We start from the raw sequence: 24889 nt of genomic DNA, 5'->3' as shown, positions 1-24889 counted from the left end.
ACTCAGTGACCTAATTTAATGGTTCATATTACTAATTGTTACTTATATTATTTTAATGCCATTTGAAAAATCGAATAAAGAATCATCGGTTGAATAAAATTTAACCTAAATAGATTTAAAATGTAGAGCTACATTTTGCAATTCAGTAAATAATAATTATTAGTATGCGAATATTATAATGAAATAGTACTTTATTGCTTATTCAGCAATATTATTTTTCAACGCTTGTAATTTTTTTTTATTATTTTTTTTTTATTTAGTAAACAATAAAGAAAATACTATCACAAACTTAATCTAATACAGTGTAACATAAACCATTACTGGTCTTCGACAGCTCTTTTTAAACTATAGTACTATTTATGATACCAACTAAGTATGTAAGTACCTAAATATAATATTATGGTCGCTTGTTAAGCATCAGTGCCCCAACCCATAATTTTTTGATATTAAAATATTTTGAATGCAGTCTTGTTATTAAGAGTACTAATTGATTATGTTAAAAGCTTGTAAAGTACAACTTAACGCTTAAAGTGTAATAAAATGTGTGAAAACAAACAAATAAAAATACAATAAAACCAATGCTTTATTACAGAAACACGCTTAAGAAACTATTTAACAAACCACTTTACCTGTTGGTTAAAAACATAATATTACACTATCCATCGTAAAATCTTAATAGTTTTTGGTCCCTCATGCAAAAATATATCTTAGGCCAGTATAAATAGTCAGTACTCAAGATGCATCTCCATCTCAAGACGCGGTTCCGCTCTATGATTGGTCCAAATTTTGACAGCCAACCAATCACAGAGCATGAACTGTGTCTTAAGACCGAGATGCATCTTGAGTATAGACTATTTATACCGGCCTTGTAGTCTGCAAGGTATCTTATGATAGTAAATCTCAAACTCAAATTGTTTCGTCATGTGCTGCCACTACAGTTCCTGGTTCCGATCGGATAGTGTAATACATTCTTTACTCGCAACAAAACATACAATAGAGTATAATACTGCAATGTTATCACACTAGACGAGCACGGAGAGTGAACTAAAAGTTTTGTTTGACGTTCGACAACGTTTCTGTCAATATTCTGATTTGACGTATGCAACATTTGGGATTTTGGTCGGATTATTTCATAAAGTAAATATACCTAGCGGAATAGAGAAACAAAGGCCCGAGCAAGAGAGATGTCACTATCAGTAACACTGCGTGGTAAAAAGAGACGTGTGATACATGACAGCAGCACTCTTTTTTGACGTCCAGTCGGCACGTGCCGCACGTTGACAATTTAATCTCATAGAAATCATGTTCAATCATGCTTGTGTAAGTGTATACGTACGCATATTTTTACACACAGATGAAACCAATTTGCGTATTATTCCCCATTAGTGCTCTATTAAAGTCACAGCAATAAATCAAGATAGAGCGGCTAAGCGGGTGGAATACGCGTGTTTCAATGTTGCACAAGTGAGCAAGATTCGTTAATCGTTCATTCAGTCAGCGCGCACGTCTCGACTTTATTACGCCGGAGCGGTTGTGCAAAAATGCCTCATTGTGCAGTGTCTAATTGTAAAAACAGAAGTACGAAAGTGAATCGGTCAAAAGGAGGTATTTCTTTCCACGGGTAAGTTATTTGTTCTAACTAAAAGCAAAGCAAAAATTGACACGTTCGATTCGATTCCTTAGCAACACACGCGCGTCGCCGTTCTATTTTGATTTATTTCTATGATTAAAGTGCTAACGCAGTTCACGGTATGGCACACTGTATATTGGGGCAAAATCCGACAACATTACCGCTGGAGGCTCACTCTCATTACGATACTCGGAAGTCGCATCCACTAACGGTATATCATCCGTCCGTACTTCCCTAAATCCGTACTTCCAACCAAAAAAAACTGACGCGAAATATATACCAACACCAATGAATATACCGGTCAACCACGTACTTAAAGTCTTTGACGGTATATCTTCGATAACATCAACTTTAACCACATCTGTACATAAGTAACTAGAACCGAGTGTAGTTGTACAAATTTTGACTACGTATTTCTTAGCTTGAATCGTTTTCACCACTATATTGGTAACGTTACTAGCGACGCATGTCACTTGGGGCAGCGTCCGACTATTATTGTTAATCTTTATACCTGGGTATATCTCTAAATTGTAACAAAGTATGGGTCCGTTTATTCTTTTCGGAGGTTCCCATTCTACTGTGACGTACCCTAATGTATTTGCGGATACCGATTTTATAGTAGCCACATCGACACTTTTAGTTCTTAGAGTCCGTACAAATTCTCTTACAGTACGACTGCATAGCTCCTTGGTGCACGCTCTCAGTTCAAATCTATAATCTCTGAATGGTGCCAAACCACTGATTTGAGTATTATTTAATGGCGCTGTCAAGTTGAGAGACGTGCTATGTACAATGCCCCCTCTAGTTATATTATTTGGACGGTTAATATACTCGTTATCACCGCAGCCTTCGATAGCGCCGCAGACATCAAAATAGTCTTCCACCATGGCTCCAACGGTGACCGTCGACAAGACTCCGCACATAGATTCGCAAGATTTCTCATATTTCCTAGGCGGTCTCCTGACTTTGGCGTGTCGGGTATAGTCTATTTCTATCATATTGTTATCGGGAAATAAACAGTTGCCCTTATAAATAACGTCCACGTCAGATATATCCACAATTCTGACGTCCAACTCGTAGTGGTCAATGAACGGATTGAAATCCAGATGATTGACCCATCTAATCACAATAGCGTCGGAGAACGACGCCGTCAATTCCAAAATGAATGGGGGCTCCGGCTTACCGACGGGTGTCGAAAAGTTTACGACCGAACTTCTCGCGAGGAAACGGGATGATGACTCGTAAGTTTCTATACAGGCTACGTACGTAGACGCAGGCAGCAGATTCATCAACTGCACCTTCACCAAACTTTGCGTCGTAACGTTAACGCTGATAGCGTTCCATTCGAACTCGCTGCATGTTTCGGGAACTATGCTCGCGTTTATCCCGTGGGGCACCCTCACGTACAAAATGGTGTAGTTGGAATCGGCTTTCGCGTTGGGATAAAAAGTTGCGACGGCCGAAGTTTCGTTTGTCGCGCGTATTTTTAATCCGAGAGACACTTCCCTGCAACTTCCGCTGTAGCCGTTCATGCCCTGGGGTACGTCTAGTTCGTCCGGTGTCTCGCGAAACGCGGCCCTCAACTTTTCTATTTGTTTCCTACAGAGCATCGGATTTCTGTATAATCGCAGAGTACCGTTTTCTATATTGAGTTTCTCCGTGACGTTCGATAGGAGGAGCGTCTGCAAATTATGCATATCGTGAACTACTACACTGTATCTTTTCCCGTATAAGCGAATTCCCCTCACACGTCGTAGAGATGAAAGGAAATGTAAAGAGGTTAGGGTCATGGATCCGTATATGAGGATATAGTCTGACACTTCGACGATATTTTTAAGATAGAATCGGAGCTCGTTTGCCACGTTAGGTATCGACCACACTCGTATAGTCAATGAGCCGTTCACGTAGACACATTTCTCGGCGTCCTGAATCGACGCGAGGGTCTGAAGAGTTAAATTGCCGCAGGTCTGAAATAAAAATAAATTGAATTCTGTTTACAAATCCCAACTAAATGGTTAAAGTTTTTTTATCCAACTTTAAAATTGTTACAGGTCTGGCGAAGTTTTGAACTAGTGCTCTACTTAAATACTGTAGCGTTATTTAGGATTTTGGTTGTGTTTTTGCCATAATAATTAAGAGACTTTTACTATAGTTTGTGCGTTTTATGATGATATGCGTGACACATTATAATTGACAATAGTAGGGAAGTTACCTAACAAAAAATAATCGATAATTTAAAAATATCGAATCACTTCGTAAAGGAATTGCAATCGAAATTATCGATTTCGTACGGACATTTCAGTGGTGCCGGCGATTTAAGATGGCCGCCCTTTTTTTATTATCGATTTGATTTCGATTCAACAGAGTCAATCTCTATTGACATAAGTTCCGTTTTATGCATCTGAAATTTTTCAAATGATTTCTTAACAATAATTTTTCACAGTTAATATTTATAATTTTATATTAATAAGTTATCATTTAGCAACTTTTCGTTTTTATTCATTTACAATTATAGGAAATATTTGTTTTTGTAGATGGAATATAATTTATTACATTTAATTTTTTTTGTTTTCGTGTAAAAAAAACCCGTAGCAAGGAACATGAAAACTGTCACCCATATCATCTTAAAACGCACAAACTATAGCTTTTATGCATCATAATTGGTCAGTGTTAAGTATTTGTGTACTAACCCACAACTTTTTGTTAAGTTATGAATGCAGTCTTGTCCTAAATGATCTAAGGAACACGACTGCATTTATAACTCTATACTTAATTTTTTGTGGGATGGTACAACAGTTCACCAGCGTCAATTGTAAATTAATAATATTTTTTATAAAAATTTATATAATATCGTACTTAAATAGAAAATTACTAACTAATTTCAATAACTTTAAAGACTAAAAGACTGTGGAAATTGTTATGGCAGACTATGTTGAGGCCTATGTTACGAGTACCCGGGCTTCAAGGTCGTCGGATAAAATAATCACCTTTTTACAATCATCGCATCTCACACAAGTGACTGTTCCGCTATTATTCTTCTTGACGTAGTTCTCTGGGCAACCAGAAACGCATCGACCGTCCCAGGCGAACCGGCCGAGGAACTCGCAGTCAGATTTGTTGATACAGTAGTTACTGACTGATAGGACGAGCCTGTAAAGGATTTTTTTTTAATGAAATAAGGGGGCAAACGAGCAAACGGGTCACTTGATGGAAAGCAACTTCCGTCGCCCATGGACACTCGCAGCATCAGAAGAGCTGCAAGTGTGTTGCCGGCCTTTTAAGAGGGAATAGGTTAATATAGTAAGGAAGGGAAGGGAATAGGGGAGGGAAGAGAGGGGAATAGGGTAGGGGGTTGGGCCTCCGGTAAAGTCACTCACTCGACGAAACACAGCGCAAGTGCTGTTTTACGCCGGTTTTCTGTGAGAACGTGGTATTTCTCCGATCGAGCCGGCCCATTCGTGACGAAGCATGGCTCTCCCACGTATAAAATTGGATTATCAGTTATCGTCATAAACCCAGTTCAACAAGGTTTTTTCGGTAAGTGTATAAAATAATAACTAGAAGCTAGGGTCAATTTAGACCAAAACGCGGCGTGTGGATGCATTTGTATGGATTTGAGTTTTGACAGACTAGAAATGCATCTAGTCGTCACGCTGCGGTCTGATTTGACCCTTATGTTGTAAAGTGTATCATGTCACTCATTCTGTACTGTAATGTCATTAAAATAGAAAGCATGTAATGGACGGTGGATGAAATCTGAATTCATAAAGATCATGCTTTTTACATTTCCATTCAATGCATGGCTTACATTCTATAACCAAAGTTGGAAACAACATTTTTCAACGCGGGTATCGAACCCACGACTTCTGAGTCTCGAGCTACGTTCTAAACCACTAGACCGCGAAGCCATTGCGTTACATAGATGTCATTTTCATGCGAAATTATAATCTCACTTGTTAGAAGGGCATTGCGGCACACAGGCATCCCCGTCCGTGTACTCCCGGCAGAGTGTACAGCTGTTGGGGTTGGTTTTACGGCAGCCGAGACACTGGTCGCTGCAGTGCTCGCCGTCCGGACCGTCGAGGAAGCGCTGGCATTTCCTGCGAAGAAGTTGACATGTTTTTGAAAGGGTCTAAGCTACTGGTCTGGTTAAAACCTAGGTAGTTTAATCGGGGCAAAGTTGACAGCTTTCAGGAATTGGTCTACCCACCTATAATTCCAGCAGCGAGTCAGTCGCTGGGTTCGTAGAACACATGACGCTGTAAGTGTTCTTGTCTGGGTAACTGAGCACGTGGCGGGCACGTGGTGCGATATAACTCCAGCGACTAAATGTTCGGTAAGATCATCGCTTACTCACTTCTCATAGTCTACAGTATCGATGATAATTGGTAGAATATTGGTGTCAATAATTAAAATCAGGCTATTTCGTCCACTGCTGGACATAGGCCTCTCTCAATTGTTCAATATGTTTAACAATAATTGGTCTACTCACCTATTATTCCAGCAGCGGTTAGTCGCTGGGTTCGTAGAGCAGGTGCACATGACGCTGCAGGTGTTCTGATCCGGGGAACTGATCACGTGGCGGGCACGTGGAGCGATGTGGCTCCAGTCTATAGTGTCCACGTTGCAAGTAAGAGGTCCACCCCAAATGATGACCCCACCACGGTCAACCTTGAGGAGATTGTAGAAGCCTACCTGAAAATTGTGGGAGTATGAGTGGAGGTACCAAAGGCAGATCTTTTGACCGGGCGAGATGTTATGATCGGTTATGCTGAGGCCTATTCAACGTGTCAAGGTTATAGGATGAAGGACGGGATAACGCTTAGACTCAATTTACACCGCCGCGAAATGAAACGGAATAAAAGCGTCAATTTCGCCTCATGAGTCATGACGCGGAAATTGGCACCGGAGATTTCCGCGGAAGAATCGCGTCAATTTTTTGGCTCGAATTTAATTTGTGTGCTAAATGTTCATTGTGCTATGTACAGTTTCGTTGCAAAAAGTCGCTTCCCTTTCATTCCCCCGCGTTGTAAATTGAGCCTTACTATTACTATAAACTGCCGTAATTCAAAAACTTCGATAGCGCGATGCAGGGTTGTGGCGCTGTTTAGTCAAAGTACTTGATGTTCAATAACGGCCAATTGGAGGCCCAATTCTTATCCCTTGAATCACTAATTCATTTTAGGGCTGTCGTGAGACCAACGGGCTAGCCTTGCAATCGAACAAACTTTGAAATGACGTAAATGTGGTCCCTGATAGTACCAAGGTACTAATTATATATTCTGTGATAGTACACAGGGTGTAACAAAACTAAGTGATAATACTTTAGGATATGTACGTGTTCCTTGTATAGAGTTCACTGTGAAAGTAGCAGTGCTGAAAGAACATTATTTTTTACTTTTGTATGGGCAAGCGCCCCAGCAGCGTCACAAGCTTACCCATACAAAAGTGAAAAAAGAAGTTGGTCTTTCAGCGCTGCTTCTTTCACAGTGAACTCTATACAAGGAATACGTACACGCCCTAAAGTATTATAACTTAGTTTTGTTACACCGTGTATACTAACTTTATAATAGCATGACTTTTTCTTGCAGATATTGCATTTAGATTGTTTATTAATTATTACTATGAATAACGTTCGTATTATAACTTTTGAATATTACTTCATTCATTCAAGCAGATACCGTACATTAATTTGCGGAATAAGTACCTAATTTCTTTTCCTGTGGTAGAGTAGAAATCTGTGCCAAATTTCATTGAAATCGGTCAAGTGGCTGCAAAGTTCTTTTCAATGCCAATAAACCATTGATTTTTTTACTTTTGGCTTCACCGTAATATGGTTGTTGAAGGCATGAGTGGATGAAGTGGGTACAATTTACAACATAAGAGGAATAACTCATTTTTAGGGTTTCGTAGTCAACAAGGAACCCTTATAGTTCGCTCTGTCCGTCCGTCTGCCTGTCCGTCTGTCTGTCCGCGGTTTTGCTCAGAAACTATAGGACCTACAAAACTGTAATTCGGCATGAATGCACATATTAATGATGCCGACAAAATGGTATATAAAATCTTAGAAAAAAAAAATTATGGTACCTCCCCTACACATCAATTTGCGTGGTGTCGTTGTATAGGTTTTTAAAAAAAATATGGACATTCATAGATCATTTTCTGATTTATTTGTAAAATATTAAGTTTTAAAGTGGAAAAAATCGTTAGAGTCCAGTGTCTCTCCCTCTACCAGCTAAACGGTTGTTTCTGGAAATGTAAAAAAATTCACGGGAGTATTAAATATGCTGAATTTAAAAGGAAAACTATCACGGCAAAGAAGACTTCATAAGTTATCGAGTAATAGTCGATCAACTAAAAAAAGTATTCGGCGAAGTATAAAGCAACTTTTCGTTCAAACTTTGAAAGTAACTGAGATGATGTTGTTAGTAATGTAAAACACGTTATAAATGTACATTCATTGACCATACAAAAAATTTCAAAAACTAGCGGTACTACGGAACCCTATATTGCGCGTGGATTTTGATAAATTCCAACCCCAAGGGGTTCAAATAGGAGATGAAAATTTGTATATAATAATACTTCTTAACGCGAGCGAAGCCGCGGGCAAAAGCTCTTTATGTATAAAACCAAAAACAGATCTCCAGTTTAAAATAAAACGGTAAAAAAGGTCTGATAAAAATAGGATATCATAACATTAATGTTTGGGGAGATCAAACAGCGTTCACAGATCGCTAACTCCCAAGGAAGACATCAGTTAAGTCGTTCAGAAAACGCTTTGAACGTTATAAAGCCTCCGAATCAAACAGGAATACGCATCCGTCAGAATTTAGGCAGCTCTAGAGCCAGTCCACACGGCGTGTTGCGTCAGCGTTGCGTCGACGCAGCGCTGCCGTTGCGTTGTTTTACATACAATTAACCAAGCCAATCAAGCGCGCTGCGTCGTCCCAACGCACATATGACGGGCAGCAGCCTCCGAGACGAAGCGGAAGGGGGTGTTAACGTAGACTGCTTCGTAATAACCCTGCGATGACGTAGCGCCAGTGTGGCTGGCTATGCGTCAAAGTGTAGCGCTGCGTTGACGCAACGCGCCGTGTGGACTGGCTCTTAGGCCTCTCACACATAACTCCGAATTCATGCGAATTCGCATCGCAAGGACATTTTTATTATGAGTGCGATATAATATTATGAGTATTGCGATGCGATGCGAATTCGCAGTTTAGTGTGGGAGCCCTCAATGACGCTACAAATTATTGTTTAGAACATTGTTAGGAAGAAACTTAAAGAAGGATCCACCACGTATCTCTGTAGCACTTTGAGACATATTATACCAAATGAAAGGGCTTAAAAAGTTGAGTGTTTTATTGCATGACGAAAAATCTCTAAACCGTGGGAGAAAAAAGTTAAAGAATTTCAGTATTTTATTGTTTTTAATTTCTTTTAAATATGAAACATATTAAAATACAATACCATCCTGAAGTTTACTTAAGTACAGATCACTCTCATAGAAAAATCCCAACTTAACGGTGCTCCCTCATCGCGAGCATTCACGTGTAATGTAACATTTTAGATTCGACTTTGAGCATTCCATAGCAAGCTGACTTTACTGTCACGTAGCATTATTGTTACAAGTTGTATTAACATATTACACATTGTATCATTACAAGACGCGCATTGTTATGATCAGTTCTCCTCCTTCACTGATGTGATGCTTGACTCTGTAACGTTACATTACAAGCGAATGCGCCCGGTGAGGGAACACCTTTACTTACCTCTGTCAAATTCGGCAGATCGTAGACTATAAGAGCGTAGTTGTACAACAGGTGGGTCCCCCGTATCCGCGCCAGGTTGGGGAACATTCGCCCGAAGGTGTCCAGCCCGGCCACTCGGTACACCACCATGAAACCCGTTACCTGTAATAAATGATTCATCCGATCAACAGGTAAGAAGGACGGGCCATTGGGCAGAGGGTTAATAGGGTGACCAGTGACCACCATTATGAATTGTTATGTAGAGTACCACTAATATTATAAACTGGTTGGTGTCCGCAACTCCGCTGCGCCAAAATTCGCTAATAATTTCCGGGATAAAATGTTTTTTTTTTTTTTTTTTACGAAATAAGGGGGCAAACGAGCAAACGGGTCACCTGAAGGAAAGCAACTTCCGTCGCCCATGGACACTCGCAGCATCAGAAGAGCTGCAAGTGCGTTGCCGGCCTTTTAAGAGGGAATAGGGTAATAGGGGAGGGAAGGGAAGGGAATAGTTGAGGGTAGGGAAGGGAATAGGGTAGGGGTTAGGGGATTGGGCCTCCGGTAAACTCACTCACTCGGCGAAACACAGCGCAAGCGCTGTTTCACGCCGGTTTTCTGTGAGAACGTGGTATTTATCCGGTCGAGCCGGCCCATTCGTGCCGAAGCATGGCTCTCCCACGTATAATTATGCTGTCCTTTCCCGGGAGTCACGAATCTGGAATTTTATAAATTATGGATGTCCGTCTGTCTGCTGACTCTTAACGCTTAAACCCCAGAACCGATTTACATGAAATCTATACTTAATATTATAAAGCTGAAGAGTTTGTTTGTTTGTTTAAACGCGCTAATCTCAAGGACTACTGGTCCGATATGAAAAATTATTTCAGTGTTAGATAGCGCATTTATCGAGGAAGGCTATAGGCTATAATATAGCCTATAGCCTCTACCTCAATGCCGCGGCCGGTCAAATCGTCATCGCGGTTCTGAGGGTACACTTGTTCCAAGACAATTAGTATATAGAGCCAATAAAAATCTCAGAGAGTAAATATAAAAATTTACAAGATTTAAAATCAGTCATAGACAGGGATTATCATCATTTCTATGATACTCTTACTTTCGTGCCTGGAACTTAAAACTAATTAACAATAATTATATAAATATTATTATTATTATTTTGAAGTTAGGTTATAAAAACGTGAGATTAAAGAGACTGATTTCGTACTAAAGTCTTTTTTTCTAGTTTCATAAAACCTCTTAAGTTTCTAAATTTAGCAACCAAAACCTCTCATGTGCAGCAGTAGTGATAAAAACATAAAAAACAAGGTATATAGCCCAGGTATCGATATCGTAACAAATTTAAATAATGTCTGAAATATAGATACATAAATAAAAAAATTTAACTGACATGCTTACATACATTTTTTTTCACGAGGAAGTTTTTTTCAGTTTTTACAAAACTTGTATCTTTGCACATCAGAGCTCTTGTTTTGGCAACGACGATATATTATTAAGCTAAGACTAATTGGAGTGAAGAAACAGAGGAAAATGTCATAAATCCGGGGAAAATTATATGAAATTGCTTCTTCTTAAGAACTACTGAAGCAATTTTTGTGTTGCACACATGAAGGATACATATGCTATTTTTTGCGGAAAAATGTATTGAAAACAAATGGCAAAAATTCGTTTTCTTAATTTTTATAGATAAAAGTACTAGATAATATACTTAGTAGGGACGTCAACATGATCCAGGGGGGGGGGCGGCTCCCCCCCTGCCCCCCCCCCCCCTCGGTACGCCCATGACGAAGATCATCTTTCTAAGTTCGAACATGCTTGGTCCCCAGTCCGCACACAATGAGTCGGCGCGCGGCAGTCCGGATGCGGACCGCGGTCCTTCATTTGGTGACCCCTGATCTAGTCTGATATAAAGCTACTTTGTATTTTGATATATTAAGTTCCAGAACAGAACATAAAACAGTTTTTATCCAGCATCCTGCGCCTTCGATATAATAACATTCCACGTGCAAATTTCCCAAAGGAACACATTGATTTCTTTAATAAAAGTTTCGTTTTTCCTCCTATGACTGATAGCGTCAAACTCTGAGGTGACTCACAAACGGTTCACGTACGGGCGCCAAAACTCGTCATTGATAAGGATTGGAGCGTGAGCGGCTCACGAATCTCCAGATATCTGAAGAATTCTAAAATATATAAATCCGACTCTTTGAGACGCGACGGACATACTGAAGCGTTTAGAAATGGCGACGAAGCTTAAACACTGTGCCTTGTGTAACACACTAACACATACAGCTACTAAGATAAAATAATATATTCTATGATTTAATTAAATAAAGATTTTAAAACAAAACATATTATATTACTAGCTGTTGCCCGCGACTTCGTCCGCGTGGACTTCAGTTTATAGCGCGCGATGTCAACAAAATTGGTGTCAAAAGCTTTTATAAAAAAAAACCCTGGTACCCCTTAAATCAAAACAGCTCTGCAGTGTGCACATAATATTTAATTTTTTAAAATTAAACTTATATTTTATGCCAAATTTTAAAGCTTATTTAGCCCCCCAATTACACAACCTTGCCCATAAACTATTTATCATTTATAGGTTTAAGGTTACGTCACTGTATATGTATACTTAATATAAAGTAAAGGTATTGACTTATTAAATAACGTAAAATAGAAATAACAATCGAAAAAATCGGAACTCAAATGTATGATACCACCTCTTATAGAAAGATGTTGGGCAAGCGTTAGCGTGATGTAAGAGACGCACGGCGCCATCTAGTATGAATTTTTGGAACTAAAATTTTCGTATTTTCACCCCCTTACAACCCTTTTTTCAGTAAAAAAAGTAGCCTATGTCCTTTCTCAGGCTTTAGACTATCTGTATACAAAATTTCATTACAATCGGTTCGGTAGTTTTGGCGTGAAAGCGAGACAGACAGACAGACAGAGATACTTTCGCATTTATAATATTAGTATAGATGGAGTTTATTTAAAAACCTTCATTAAATAAAAGAAAGGCAATGATTAAATGTTTATCTACTTTATATATACAGGGTGTAACAAAAATAAGTGATAATACTTTAGGGTGTGTACGTGTTCCTTGTAGAGAGTTCACTGTGAAAGTAGCAGGGCTGAAAGACCAAAATTTTTTTTCACTTTTGTATGGGGAAACTCGTGATGCTCGGGCCCTTGCCCATACAAAAGTGAAAAAAAATTTTCGTCATTCAGTGCTGCTACTTTCACAGTGAACTCTCTACAAGGAACACGTACACCTACCGACCCCTAAAGTATTATCACTTATTTTTGTTACACCCTGTATATATATATATATATATATATATATATATATATATATATATATATATATATATAAGTAAGTGCCGGATGGGCTATCCACAACTTATTTGACATATGCTCCATACTCTATCTGACAACTTAAGTTGTGGATAGCCTATTGGGCACTCATCTCAAGTGGTGAAACAGGCCATTAGGTAACTACAAATTTTATTTACCTCTTTTAATTTCGGGAAGCTGATATTAGTAAAATCCTTAGATTTAGCTCTTTCTAACAGTAGTATTTTTAGGTCTCCAACAATTATGGTGCAGTTTTCCAAATTCTTTAATTTTGCAATTGTGTTACAATGCATTGTCGTGCAAAATCCGTTCTGTTCAAACTCCAATGTTCTGGTGCTAGAACTTGTGCTCAGAAACACAACAAACGTAAACCTGAAAAGAAAGTCTTCAATTAATAATAATAACTCCCACACCGGTTTCGGTGGCGGTGGCCGCTTTTATTAAACCAAGGCCAGTTACGCAGGAGTAATTTTATAGTGCCTAAGTGTGTGCACAGTACACAAGAGAACTCTCTATTCCTTTGTCTTCCACGCCGGTCTTCGTGACGGTGATCACTTTTATTGAAACCAGGCGATCTATCATAAGCTCTTATAGCAGTATTACTTTAATATTACTTTCAGATTTGGCACGAACAAAAACCATACTTACTTATGTTTATATAAATAGAGATCATGTTTGCTTTTTTTTTTTTATGAGGCAAACGAGCAAACGGGTCACCTGATGGAAAGCAACTTCCGTCGCCCATGGACACTCGCAGCATCAGAAGAGCTGCATGTGCGTTGCCGGCCTTTTAAGAGGGAATAGGGTAATAGGGGAGGGTAGGGAAGGGAAGGGAATAGGGGAGGGTAGGAAAGGGAATAGGGTAGGGGATTGGGCCTCCGGTAAACTCACTCACTCGGCGTGAAACAGCGCAAGCGCTGTTTCACGCCGGTTTTCTGTGAGAACGTGGTATTTATCCGGTCGAGCCGGCCCATTCGTGCCGAAGCATGGCTCTCCCACGTATAAAATTATACGAAATCCAAAAGTAATATTAAAGTAATACTGCTATAAGAGCTCATGGTAGGGGGGCAGGCTAGATAATATCATAATATTATGTAGTTACCTGGGTGGGTTAGGTAGAATGTAATTTTAAAGTGCCCAAGTGTGCGCGCACAAACATGAGCACTCCCATAACTTTTACCCTCGTCACCTAATAGAAACGGACATATCTAGTCTAGAAAAAAACCTAGAATTTTGATAAGTTAAGATTTTGTAGACATTTGTCAAATTATTTTGTCGAGACCAAAAATATTTTGTAATAATTATGGTTACCCTAAAATAGATAATATTATTATGGCTTATATTACAAAAGCTAGTTATTCGATTATTTTTCGAAGATTTCATGAATTTGCACTTGACTAATTTCACCAACAGTCAAGTGTTATTAATTTTATTATTTGGTTATTTATAGAGCTTTAATCAGAGTTCTACCCACTAATTTAATTGAAAATAAATCGTTTACACGTTTCCAACCCACTCTAGTATAAAATTAATTAGGAAATTGAAATCTGCGAATTGCGATTCAAAATTCTAAGACGAGTCACGAATCAAAATACATTTCAAGAGTCAGCGACACCCAGACTTTCGTTTTTTTTTTTTTTTTTATGAAATAAGGGGGCAAACGAGCGAACGGGTCACCTGATGGAAAGCAACTTCCGTCGCCCATAGACACTCGCAGCATCAGAAGAGCTGCAAGTGCGTTGCCGGCCTTCTAAGAGGGAATAGGGTAATAGAGGGTAGGGAAGGGAAGGGAATAGTTGAGGGTAGGGAAGGGAATAGGGTAGGGGTTAGGGGATTGGGCCTCCGGTAAACTCACTCACTCGGCGAAATACAGCGCAAGCGCTGTTTCACGCCGGTTTTCTGTGAGAACGTGGTATTTATCAGGTCGAGCCGGCCCATTCGTGCCAAAGCATGGCTCTCCCACGTATATTTCGTGATGTTATAACAGCTGAAAGTTTTCCTATATTGGTGTTTAGCCAGGCCACTGCAAAGTTTAATAATTTATGGATGTCGGGCAGTAGGAAGCAACTGAAATCAAAGGTAAGGTAGACCTTCAGAACTGGAACTCCAGTAACCGCGACCGAAACTCTATAGTTGCTGGTCGTTCTTACCTCTAATCATAAGGAGGAGAACTTTCAACTTTTATAAAATTATGAAATCTAATTGTCGCTGACTCTTGGGTTATAATTATTGAACCGCTAAAATCAGTGCTTACAACATTTCATGAAATAGATAAACCCCAAATTTTATAGCACTAATCGATCTGATGATGCTGAACTATATAATAGTTAAGAACATTCTCAATCACGTCAGCTTTCAAACAAAAGAAAACTAGATCAAAATCGGTTCACTCGTTTATATGCTACGATAGACTGACTGACACACACTGACAGACAGACAGACTGACTGACTGACACGTGAAACTTATAAAACCCCACTATTTTCGTGGGGGATCAAAAATTAAATGGTTCAAACTTTTTCAACCTAATCAAGTAAAATAAAATTGTGTTTTATAACAATAACATTAGTCTTAGCGCTAAGTATAATCTTTTTGTCGCAGGCGGAAAACGGCGAAATGTTTCTGCAACATGTTCTAATTAAGTGCATAAATATGACGCCATTGTACTAATTAGCTGTAGGGTGACCACGCTTCACTATTATAGCAGTAGTTCGACAAGGCTTTATTTGAACGTGGGTGACATTGACGGGTGCGCTGCTAGTAAAGGAGAACTGTCAAACACATGTCAAAAATGACGTTTTTCTATGATAGAAGCGTTTAGTTCCTTTTCTCGCCACGTTCAAATAAAGCCTTGTCAAACTGTATGACATCAAAATACTATACTATAAAACAGTGTTTTTAAATCTGTGAGGTCCCCTCTGTGAGGTCGCCAGAGGTCGAGAAAACAAGTTCAGGAAAAAAAACCGGCCAAGTGCGAGTCGGACTCGCGCACCGAGGGTTCCGACAGCTTAAAGGTATTATAGACCTGAGTATTTAGTATGAATTTCAATTTAATACCTCTACGCGTTTATGAGGAAATGGGTAGTAAGTTTAAAATTATTAAAAAAAAATATATTATGTGATGTAACTAAAAATTTATGGTTTTCGTAATTTTTCCTTTATCTATGCTATAAGACGTTGCTTCGTACCAAATTTCAAGATTCTGAGTTCACGGGAAGCACCCTGTAGGTTTTGATTCCCTTGCAAGTGTCGAAAATTTGCGGCATAAACGGCTGTATCTTTTGATTGCGTTGGCTTAGAAGTTTGATTTTTTCACAGCTTCAAGGGACAGTAGACCTGAGTAATTGATATAAATTTCAGCTTCATGCCTCCACGCGTTCCTGAGAAAAAGGGTCTTGACAGACGGACAGACGGACAACAAAGTGATCCTATAAGGGTTCCGTTTTTTCCTTTTGAGGTACGGAACCCTAAAAACAATAAAGATTAGAAATAGTAGGAGCATTTTAACAAAAATAATACATTCATAAACATAGTATACATGAAAAAAAGCAATGGGTGGGTCGCGAAATATTATGTATCTCTTCTTATTGTCAAGTCTCAACTCAATAGTTGAGATTAATATTATCGTGATTGCAATATAATAAACATGTTTTATTATAATATAAATATGATTATTACTTATTATTTTAGTTCTCCAAAATGCAAAAAATATATTTTGTGTCGGGCAAAATATCGGGTACGCGATACGCCGTATGATATCCTTGCAAAACCGATATTATACTCACCCTATTCGTTTCTTATGTTATGATTAGCTGCTGTATAAAAATAAAATTATTTTATTACAAATTATTGCTTGTTCTAGTTTTTATAGAACGTAAAATATGGTTCCGACACTATTTCTGTTTTTCCGACTTACGACAAATAATAATTTTCTTAGAGCGTTTTTGAGTAACTCGAGGTTTTGATTTCACCAATGCCTCATTAAGTTAATCATTGATTAGACATCTTTCGTTAAAAGAGAACTTTCTTAAAACTCTATCTTTAATTGCGCTGCCGAAATTAGTACACAATATCTAGACTTTTTTTTGAGTATCGCCAATGAAAGTGGTTCCTATAATGTGTTTTTTGTAGCTAAAGTCCAGTCGCCGGATCAAAAGTAATTCGTCCATTGACCTTTCTTGATACGCGAACTTAATAGGGATGATGACAAGGTCAAAGATTAGCGAATTTTGTTAATAAAATAAAGAAATCACGGTAAAAAATAAGTGTTCTCAAAATTTCAGTTTGATAGCATTTGTATTTTTTTTGTTATGCGCCTTCAAAGTTGGATATTCAAGTCGAATTTTTTTTCAATTAAATTTCTTAATATTTGTATACAATTCGGTAACTTATCCAATTAAAAGCCACTTTTGCTATCAAACCACTTTCATAAACGCAATATTTAATATACCTGTCGAACAAAGTTGTCTCCCGATGCGTACAAACTACGAAAGACTGACGTCATACTTTCGTAGCACTTTGTATGGAGCGTTTGGGGCAGGTCTTTTTTATGAGATATTTGAATTGTCATATCTTGGTGAATTTTTAAGCTATCAGAATCATTCTTTCAACGATGTTTCTATTTTTTAAGTGTCTTTCAATTACCCATAAGAAAAAAAATAGTCATCATGCCTATTATCGCATGCGGCTCATATAGCCTGGAAACGATACACCAATGTTTTTGTACGCGTGTGAAAGAAACAAGCTATAGTTCAATGACCGAATTTCCTCTGTACAGCGATATTAATAATAAATTAATAATTATTAGATCGGTTGTCCACCGCCCGCACCACCGTCACCGACAAAAGTCAAATAAAATACCACCTTATGACCTAGCTTTAGGTTTCATTTTGCTCTACGCCACTACAATGCAGCGGCGGCAGGGGTCACTAGACCACCCTAGTAGGGTCTCTGTTCGGCCTGGGGGGCAACTAAACGCCCCCACACAGACGTGTCTGCCAACGACCAGTAGTGCTAGCACGGCGGCCAGCGGAAATGCGAAAGTATGGACAAACTGTGGAAATAAACCTAAGGTGCCGTTCCGATCTTTTTTCGTTCCGAAAAATTCAATTAAAATGCCACTTTATGACAGACTATAGTCATAAACTGTGGAGATAAACTTAAGGTGCCGTTCCGATCTTTTTTAGTTCTGAATAATTCAATTAAAAAGCCACTTTATGACAGACTATAGTTCTAAAAATTCAAATAATATCCTACATTATGACATATACTATAGTGTGTCATAAAGTGGCATTTTAATTGAATTTTTCGGAACGAAAAAAGATCGGAACGGCACCTTAGGTTTATTTCCACAGTTTATCCATACTTTCGCATTTCCGCTGGTCGCCGTGCTACCGCTACAGGCAGACGCCCGCTGGTAGAACTGCGGTGGCCCCTTCCCGTGGATCTGTCAGTAGCGGCACAGAAAGGAACACGGTCGGGTTTTAGTGGGTAGAGCTGCGGCCACTCATCCATGGCCAGGTCGCAGCGAGTCCCACATACCCCGGTTGTCCTCCCCAGCACTCCCGGAGATGCATAATGGCATTTCCCGACTCAAAAAAAAAAAAGGGGTCACTAGACCAATGTCGGTAGAAAAGGAAAGCTATAGGTCACAAAGTGGCATTTTATTTGAATGTTTGTTGGTGACGTCGGCGGCGGTGCAGTAGTCAAACGGCCTTTTTTATGAAATAAGGGGGCAAACGAGCAAACGGATCACCTGATGGAGAGCAACTTCCGTCGCCCATGGACACTCGCAACATCAGAAGAGCTGCAGGTGCGGTGCCGGCCTTTTAAGAGGGAATAGGGTAATATATAAGGGATGGAAAGGGAAGGGAATAGGGTAAGAGGTAAACTCACTCACTCGGCGAAACACACCGAAAGCGCTGTTTCACGGCGGTTTTTTGTGAGAACGTGGTATTTCTCCGGTCGAGCCGGCCCATTCGTGCCGAAGCATGGCTCTCCCACGTTTAAAGACTCCCCTTAGGCTGGCAATAGACGGACCGCAAGTTGCGATCGGGACCGGCTGCTCTAGAGTGGTTGCAATGCAGTCGCACACAACTGGAACATGCTGCATGCAGTCGATCATACATAATCTTTGTTGCCTTCGTGGGACTTCGAAGGTCGTGGGTTCGATTCCCGCGTTGGACACTTGTTATTTCCAAGTTCGGTTAGGAAAATGCAGGCTGATCACCTGATTGTCTGACAAGTAGGTAATGCGTCGGAGGGGCATGGAAAAAGTCGGTCCTGCGCCTGACCTCTCGCGAGTCGTGTCGGTCGTCCGTCCCACTGGGCTATAATGAGAGTAAATGAATAGAGAGTGCTCTTGTGTACTGCGCACACACTTGGGCACTATAAAATTACTCCTGCTTAACTGGCCTGGTTTCAATGAAACCGGCCACCGTCATCAACCGGTGTGGGGGTATTATTATTACTACGTAACTTAAGAGCGCACCTGACCCTAACTTGACTACATACTTAAACCTAGATCTCAAAATCTGTAAGGTCTAGAAAACTGATTTTTTGACACAAGTAACTTCGGTTCATGAAGATTAAATGCTCAAGACGAAAACACGATTACTGAAAAAATGCTCGATAGTTTCTTTTTTACAAAAAACCTTGTTTTAGACACATTTTTGCTTGGATCTTCGAAGTTTGCTGACTTTTCTTTAATATTTTTTAATATCTAAAAAGGCATTGATAAAACCTAAATTTGCTCAAAACACTTTTTTCATAATCGTTCGTCTTTTATTCAAGTAAAACTAACTTGGCGATGATTCCGCTCCGTCCTTTTTCACCTGGCATATGAAAGACGGGCGTGAGTGTGAAGAGAGGACGACGATGTTTGATTTTTGGAGTCAGGAACGCTCTTAATTTACAAAATATTTACAGTATCACCGGGAGCGCCATGTCACTTTCAGTTTCTTCTTATCGAACCGCTTGTATTTTTTCTGCTTCTTAACTTTCTTCTTGGACGTAAATCTTCTTAATAACTTAAAGCAGGCCCAGGAGAAGCTTATACACGTCATGATAGAGCATATCCGATGTTTCAGAAATTATTATCTGAAAAAAAAGTTCAGTTAGATGAAAACATCTTTCCAGTAGAGACTTTTCGTGTCTGCAGAACGAGACAGGACTAACTAATAACTAATCCATGTTGCTGCCTTTGTCTATGTATGAAAGCCATTGGCTTGATAATGACATACTCCTGTCTTAGAGCCGCGCTACACCGGTATGGCAGCGGGCGGCGGTGCGAATCATAAAGTTATTTATATAGGTATATAACATATAACTTTATAGTGTGAACATGACACTAAAAGTGCTCGCCTCGCCGCTGCCATTCCGGTGTGACGCGGCCCTTATTCTGTATACCGGTATAATATTATGTTAATAACTAAAGGGCAAGATTAAAATAATGAGAAGCCCAACTCTCGCATCATCTCGTCACGTTGCGATGTTACTGACCCTTAGGCGTCAAATGCGCGAGCGGGATAGACTGATAATTGAGCCTAAATTTGGGACAGTACAGTTTAATTAACAAGGACTATGATTTTGGAGGTTATCAGAGTGTGACCTAATACCATTGTTTGAAGGCCTTGGTACCATAAAGTGAAAAATACTGGTACCTACCTGGTTTGCACTTCCAGGTACTAAATTAAAACTTGCTTGCGCCCGATTCGGATATTCTACCATATATTTTATGCAAATGTTCTTATTCTTAACACTATAATAAAGTTGCCAATAAAATCATTAAATTGAAAGATCCATAAAAGGTGCAGCGATTTAATCATGAAGAATTTAGAGACTTGCGCCAACAATTATAGTATGTTATCGTTTTGTTTTTTTCTGGTTCGTCGTGTTAACAAAATTGATAATATTTTAACACAACTAACTTTAACTTTGACGCAAGTCTTATAAACTTATTACCTTACCTAGAGGTAAGGTAATAAGTTTATAAGGTAACATTTTGTTAAGGCTTTTCGTGTTGGCTTCTGACATCTCATCAAAAACGTATCCCGTAATAAAATTCGTCCGTGTTTTCGACATGTTATTTAAAGTTGAATATATTACAAAGCTGGTAAATAAATAACATTGAAACCAGCAGAAAGTAAAAAGTAAAACCAATATTATGCTCATAGTTTTTGGTTACTTTCATTCTTGTATTTATAAAAGGTTTAAGGTGTAATATAAAAATGGCAATTGTAATCCATACTTAATACTTATATTATAAATTTGAAAATGTGTCTGTGTGTCTGAGTGTTAACTCTTCACACTTAAACCGCTGAACCAATTTTGATGAAATAGTATGAAAATAATATAATAAACGTCTGATTATACGTAATGCGCGCATCTAGTATTTTTATACGTTAGGTTTGCCTCTACAAGTCTTGTAGAGTCAAGACTACCAGAGCGAGATATGAAAATCCATAATAATAATTAATAAACCTACTGCGAAAGTATGTCTTGATCTGTATGTCTGTTACCTCACTGATTGTATGAAACCAAAAAATATAGTGCTAATTACGACAAAATGTATGATTATTGAGTATGGTAACAAATACCTTAATTAAATAGGCAAAATATTAAATCTCACTGTACCTTTTGCAATGTCAAAGCGCGGAATTAAAAAAACTTTATACACCGTTTTTTGGCGGGTAAAAATTAAAAAAAATACACAACACGACACACAAAACAGAGGTGTTATCAAATTAGAGCAATCGCAATGACTGGCCGCCTGCGGAGCTCGGCTGCAAATTATTTAATTATTCGATAGGATCTCAATTTAGGAGTTGACCTCAAAGAGGTCAGGTGTACAGGATGATCCATATATTGTTAGGAATTAGACATTATTGTAAGTAGATGTTTTAGGGCATAGAGAAGGTAAGGTTTTATGTAGCTTAATGATACTGTTAAAAATGTTAGCAGGATCATTTAAATGCTACATATTAAAACCTTACTCATTTAATGATGTCATATTCTCAGACTAAAGAGACGTTAAATCTTCATATTATTACATATTTAATAGGAATAAAATTATTTAAACGAACCACTATGTCATTAGCACTAATAATGTAGGTACAGTGTACACATATTTAAAAACTTAGGCTAGGCTTTTATTTATTTCATTTTTGGTCTTAATAATATATTTTATATACTTAATACCTATTTAGATTATTACGTAGCCAAACTAAATATATGGAAAAGTTACGTCGTGAACGTTAGTTTAAACCTAAAACGTCAAAATGGCCCCAAAATAAGTCCAAAGTGGCGATACCGTACGCTACAAAACAAATACCTATCTTTCCAGCGAAAATACCTATCTATAAATAACCTTTCCAATTTTAAAAATGTTTATAGAACTCGTGTACATGTATTTCAATTTTCAAGTGATATTTTTATAAAACATTTCCCCACTGAATATCCAAAGTGCATTTTCCTGTAAAATTTTTGTCACTCGAGTTTTTAAACTTATATTTTTAAACTTAATCAAATTAGGAGTGTCACCGCTTAGGTATAAATGCGCAGCATCAAAAACCTATAAAAACCCAAAAAACATTTTTATTTTCTCTATTAAAAGATGTTGTTTGTTACCAATATAATGGATATACTTAATGTAATAACTTTTGTAACGAGATATGAGAAGTAAGTAATTAGTATAAATTGTTTTATACTTAAGTACTTACTTTTAACAAAATTAAAGATTTTTATCATCCCAAAATTACGCCTCCAGTTTTCAATGCGTCCCAACTCCCAACTCTCAATTTGAAAATAATTATTTTCAATGATATTAAATATTTTTCGCAGCTATACAGGCTACAGCCAGAGCTAATTAAAAGTTATTAATCGTTTTTCCCCGCACAAGTTCAATCGCTTTCTCGGATTAATTTTAATATATTTTGAGTAGCATTATATTTAAAAGCCTGCTATAGAATTTCATAACAGTGAGTAGCAATAACTTATAACAGCCTGTATAGTCGGGACCCCGGGTCAAGTGGTCTTAACAAGCAATATTGCATTTTGCCCCGTTATAGCGGGTACATAGATATTATATTGTAGAGATTTACCTGCCTTTCTTATACTCTTTTTAACGTAATATATTAATGGATCCCGAAAAGTCATTATGGTAATGTTATTTGCTCTGTAGTACCTACTCGAAAAGAATATTAAATAGTGCAGTGCTCCCAAAGTGATAAGGCGCTTAGAAATTTTTGTAATTTTTCGGCAACGGTCGTATTTTCCGAGCTACGGAAGACGTCGCTCGCTGCAAGACCGCGGCTGTGCGGCGACGTAGAGGCGCCTGACGTAGCTTGGACGTTACCGTGGTAACGTCACTGGCCACGTCGCGATGGCTTCCGCACTGGACTGGCGACAGCGGACGGTCACCGGCTATATTATAATATTATGATACTAGCTGTTGCCCGCGACTTCGTCCGTGTTAGCATAGTAGTCCACGTCCCAAGTATAAAGGAGTGAGCACACTGAGACGGGCCGTGCCGGGGCTCAGCGTGCCGGGGCTCATCGCAAAAATCCGCCTCCATACAATTTGTATGGAAGCAGATGCGCGTATCGAACACTGTGTCGGGGCGCAGCGGATTTCCGGCTACTTTAGCTACCTATTGTCACGTAAACGTATATTTTAATTTTTAACGTAAATAAAAAAATAAAAATCTAAAAAAACTTTTTTTTATACTTACTTCTTTTTACTTTGTCCCGCTTTTGACTGAAGAATCCCGCTTTTTTACCTCAAAAAGTGCCAAAGTCCCGACTTGACACAAAAAAAATCTGGCAACGCTGGTTGCGTACGATACCGACCTGTGGACGCTTACCACTACGCGCTACTTCACAACTGCAAGCGTGATAAACTGTCGACGGCTGCCGTCGACTGCCGCCAACTGCCGCCGACACGTGCCGCCGACTGCCGTTGACTGCCGCCGACGCGTGCCGCCGACACGTGCCGTTCGTCTGTAAGCGCTCTTAGAGATATAGAACTACTACAGTTATCACAATAATATGTAATCATGCCCTGGTATATAAAAATTGGACACGCTGTGCATATGTGTAGTGTACTTTTATCCTTTTTAGATGAACAGACTTCATATCTTTTGTAAGTTCCAGGATTTTTTTCACTTTTACCTAGATACGTGGTCCTCAAGTTCAATCCCCAAAGCAGCCTGAAACTCGTCATTGTCAAATTCTAACTCTTCTAATAACTCTTAAATCCTTTCTGGACTGTTAGTTAATGACATTCTTCTTCAAAACGTTAAAAATAAGGCAAAACAATATTTTAATACTACTAAAAGTTAGTCACGAAAATACTACACCGACTATGACGTCGGGTCATATTGACCCGACGTCTTTACTTGGCACGCGTGTATCTTGCTTCACACGAGGCGTAGCTCTAGCCGTAACAGCTAGGCGGGTGTAAGGGGGTTGTATCTCCAGCTATACTGAGGTTGAAAACATTCAATTGGCGCAAGGATAAAATATGACGAAGTAAACACGCCTCGGGTCAATATGACCCGGCGTCATTGTCGCCGGGTTAATTTATTTAATTAAAATATTATTTGTAATGAAATAATATATATTTTTTTGTATCTCCTCTCTCCTGAAAGCTTTCCGAACATGACTTTCGCGATATAGTTACGTTAAAAGTATTTAAAAAAACTAGAACGCCCACTTTGACCCATCTTCGTCAAGGGTCGTTTTGAGCGAAAATGATGACGTCATGAGTGACGTCATAGCCGCGATCAAAACGACCCCGGTCGCCAAAGGGAACGGTAGAAGGGGACGTTTTGAGCGTTTTGGTCAAAATTAACGTCATCTGGAACGCAGCCGTCATGTGTCAAAAATCATATTCTGATGGCGTCAACTGTCAAAAACTGTGTAAAGAAGAAGGAAATTGCCGAAATCCAAACGATACCATTGGACAATACACGCAGATCGTCCAATGGTATCGTTTTAAGCACGCAGGTGCGGCTTGGGCGTATAACTTAAAGAGGTAAAAATATAAATAAATCTGTGGCAGTTTTACTAACATTAAAAAAAATGGTTAGTCAATGTCATGTGTCAAAAATATATTCTGATGGCGTCAACTGTCAAAAA

General features: G+C 38.8%; 1 protein-coding gene and 1 long non-coding RNA gene across 2 annotated transcripts; one reads left to right on the top strand and one right to left on the bottom strand.

Annotated features, from left to right (window-relative positions):
• Positions 1-1697: 1697 nt before the first annotated feature.
• On the bottom strand, positions 1698-21437 carry LOC121735073 (putative molluscan insulin-related peptide(s) receptor). Its single transcript, XM_042125753.1, has 8 exons — positions 21386-21437; positions 19677-19849; positions 12912-13125; positions 9403-9543; positions 6123-6325; positions 5584-5730; positions 4618-4780; positions 1698-3597 (listed from the first exon to the last, which is right to left on the bottom strand). Exons 2-8 carry the CDS (start codon positions 19694-19696, stop codon positions 1735-1737), a joined length of 2751 nt encoding a protein of 916 aa, XP_041981687.1. The 5' UTR covers positions 19697-19849; positions 21386-21437; the 3' UTR covers positions 1698-1734.
• On the top strand, positions 9157-9364 carry LOC121735077. Its single transcript, XR_006036808.1, has 2 exons — positions 9157-9188; positions 9228-9364. It is a non-coding gene; the product is annotated as an uncharacterized LOC121735077 (long non-coding RNA).
• Positions 21438-24889: the final 3452 nt, after the last annotated feature.

The sequence above is a fragment of the Aricia agestis genome, chromosome 16 (assembly GCF_905147365.1).
Source record: "Aricia agestis chromosome 16, ilAriAges1.1, whole genome shotgun sequence".
Lineage (NCBI taxonomy): Eukaryota > Metazoa > Arthropoda > Insecta > Lepidoptera > Lycaenidae > Aricia > Aricia agestis.
This window is presented reverse-complemented; position numbering and strand designations above follow the sequence as displayed.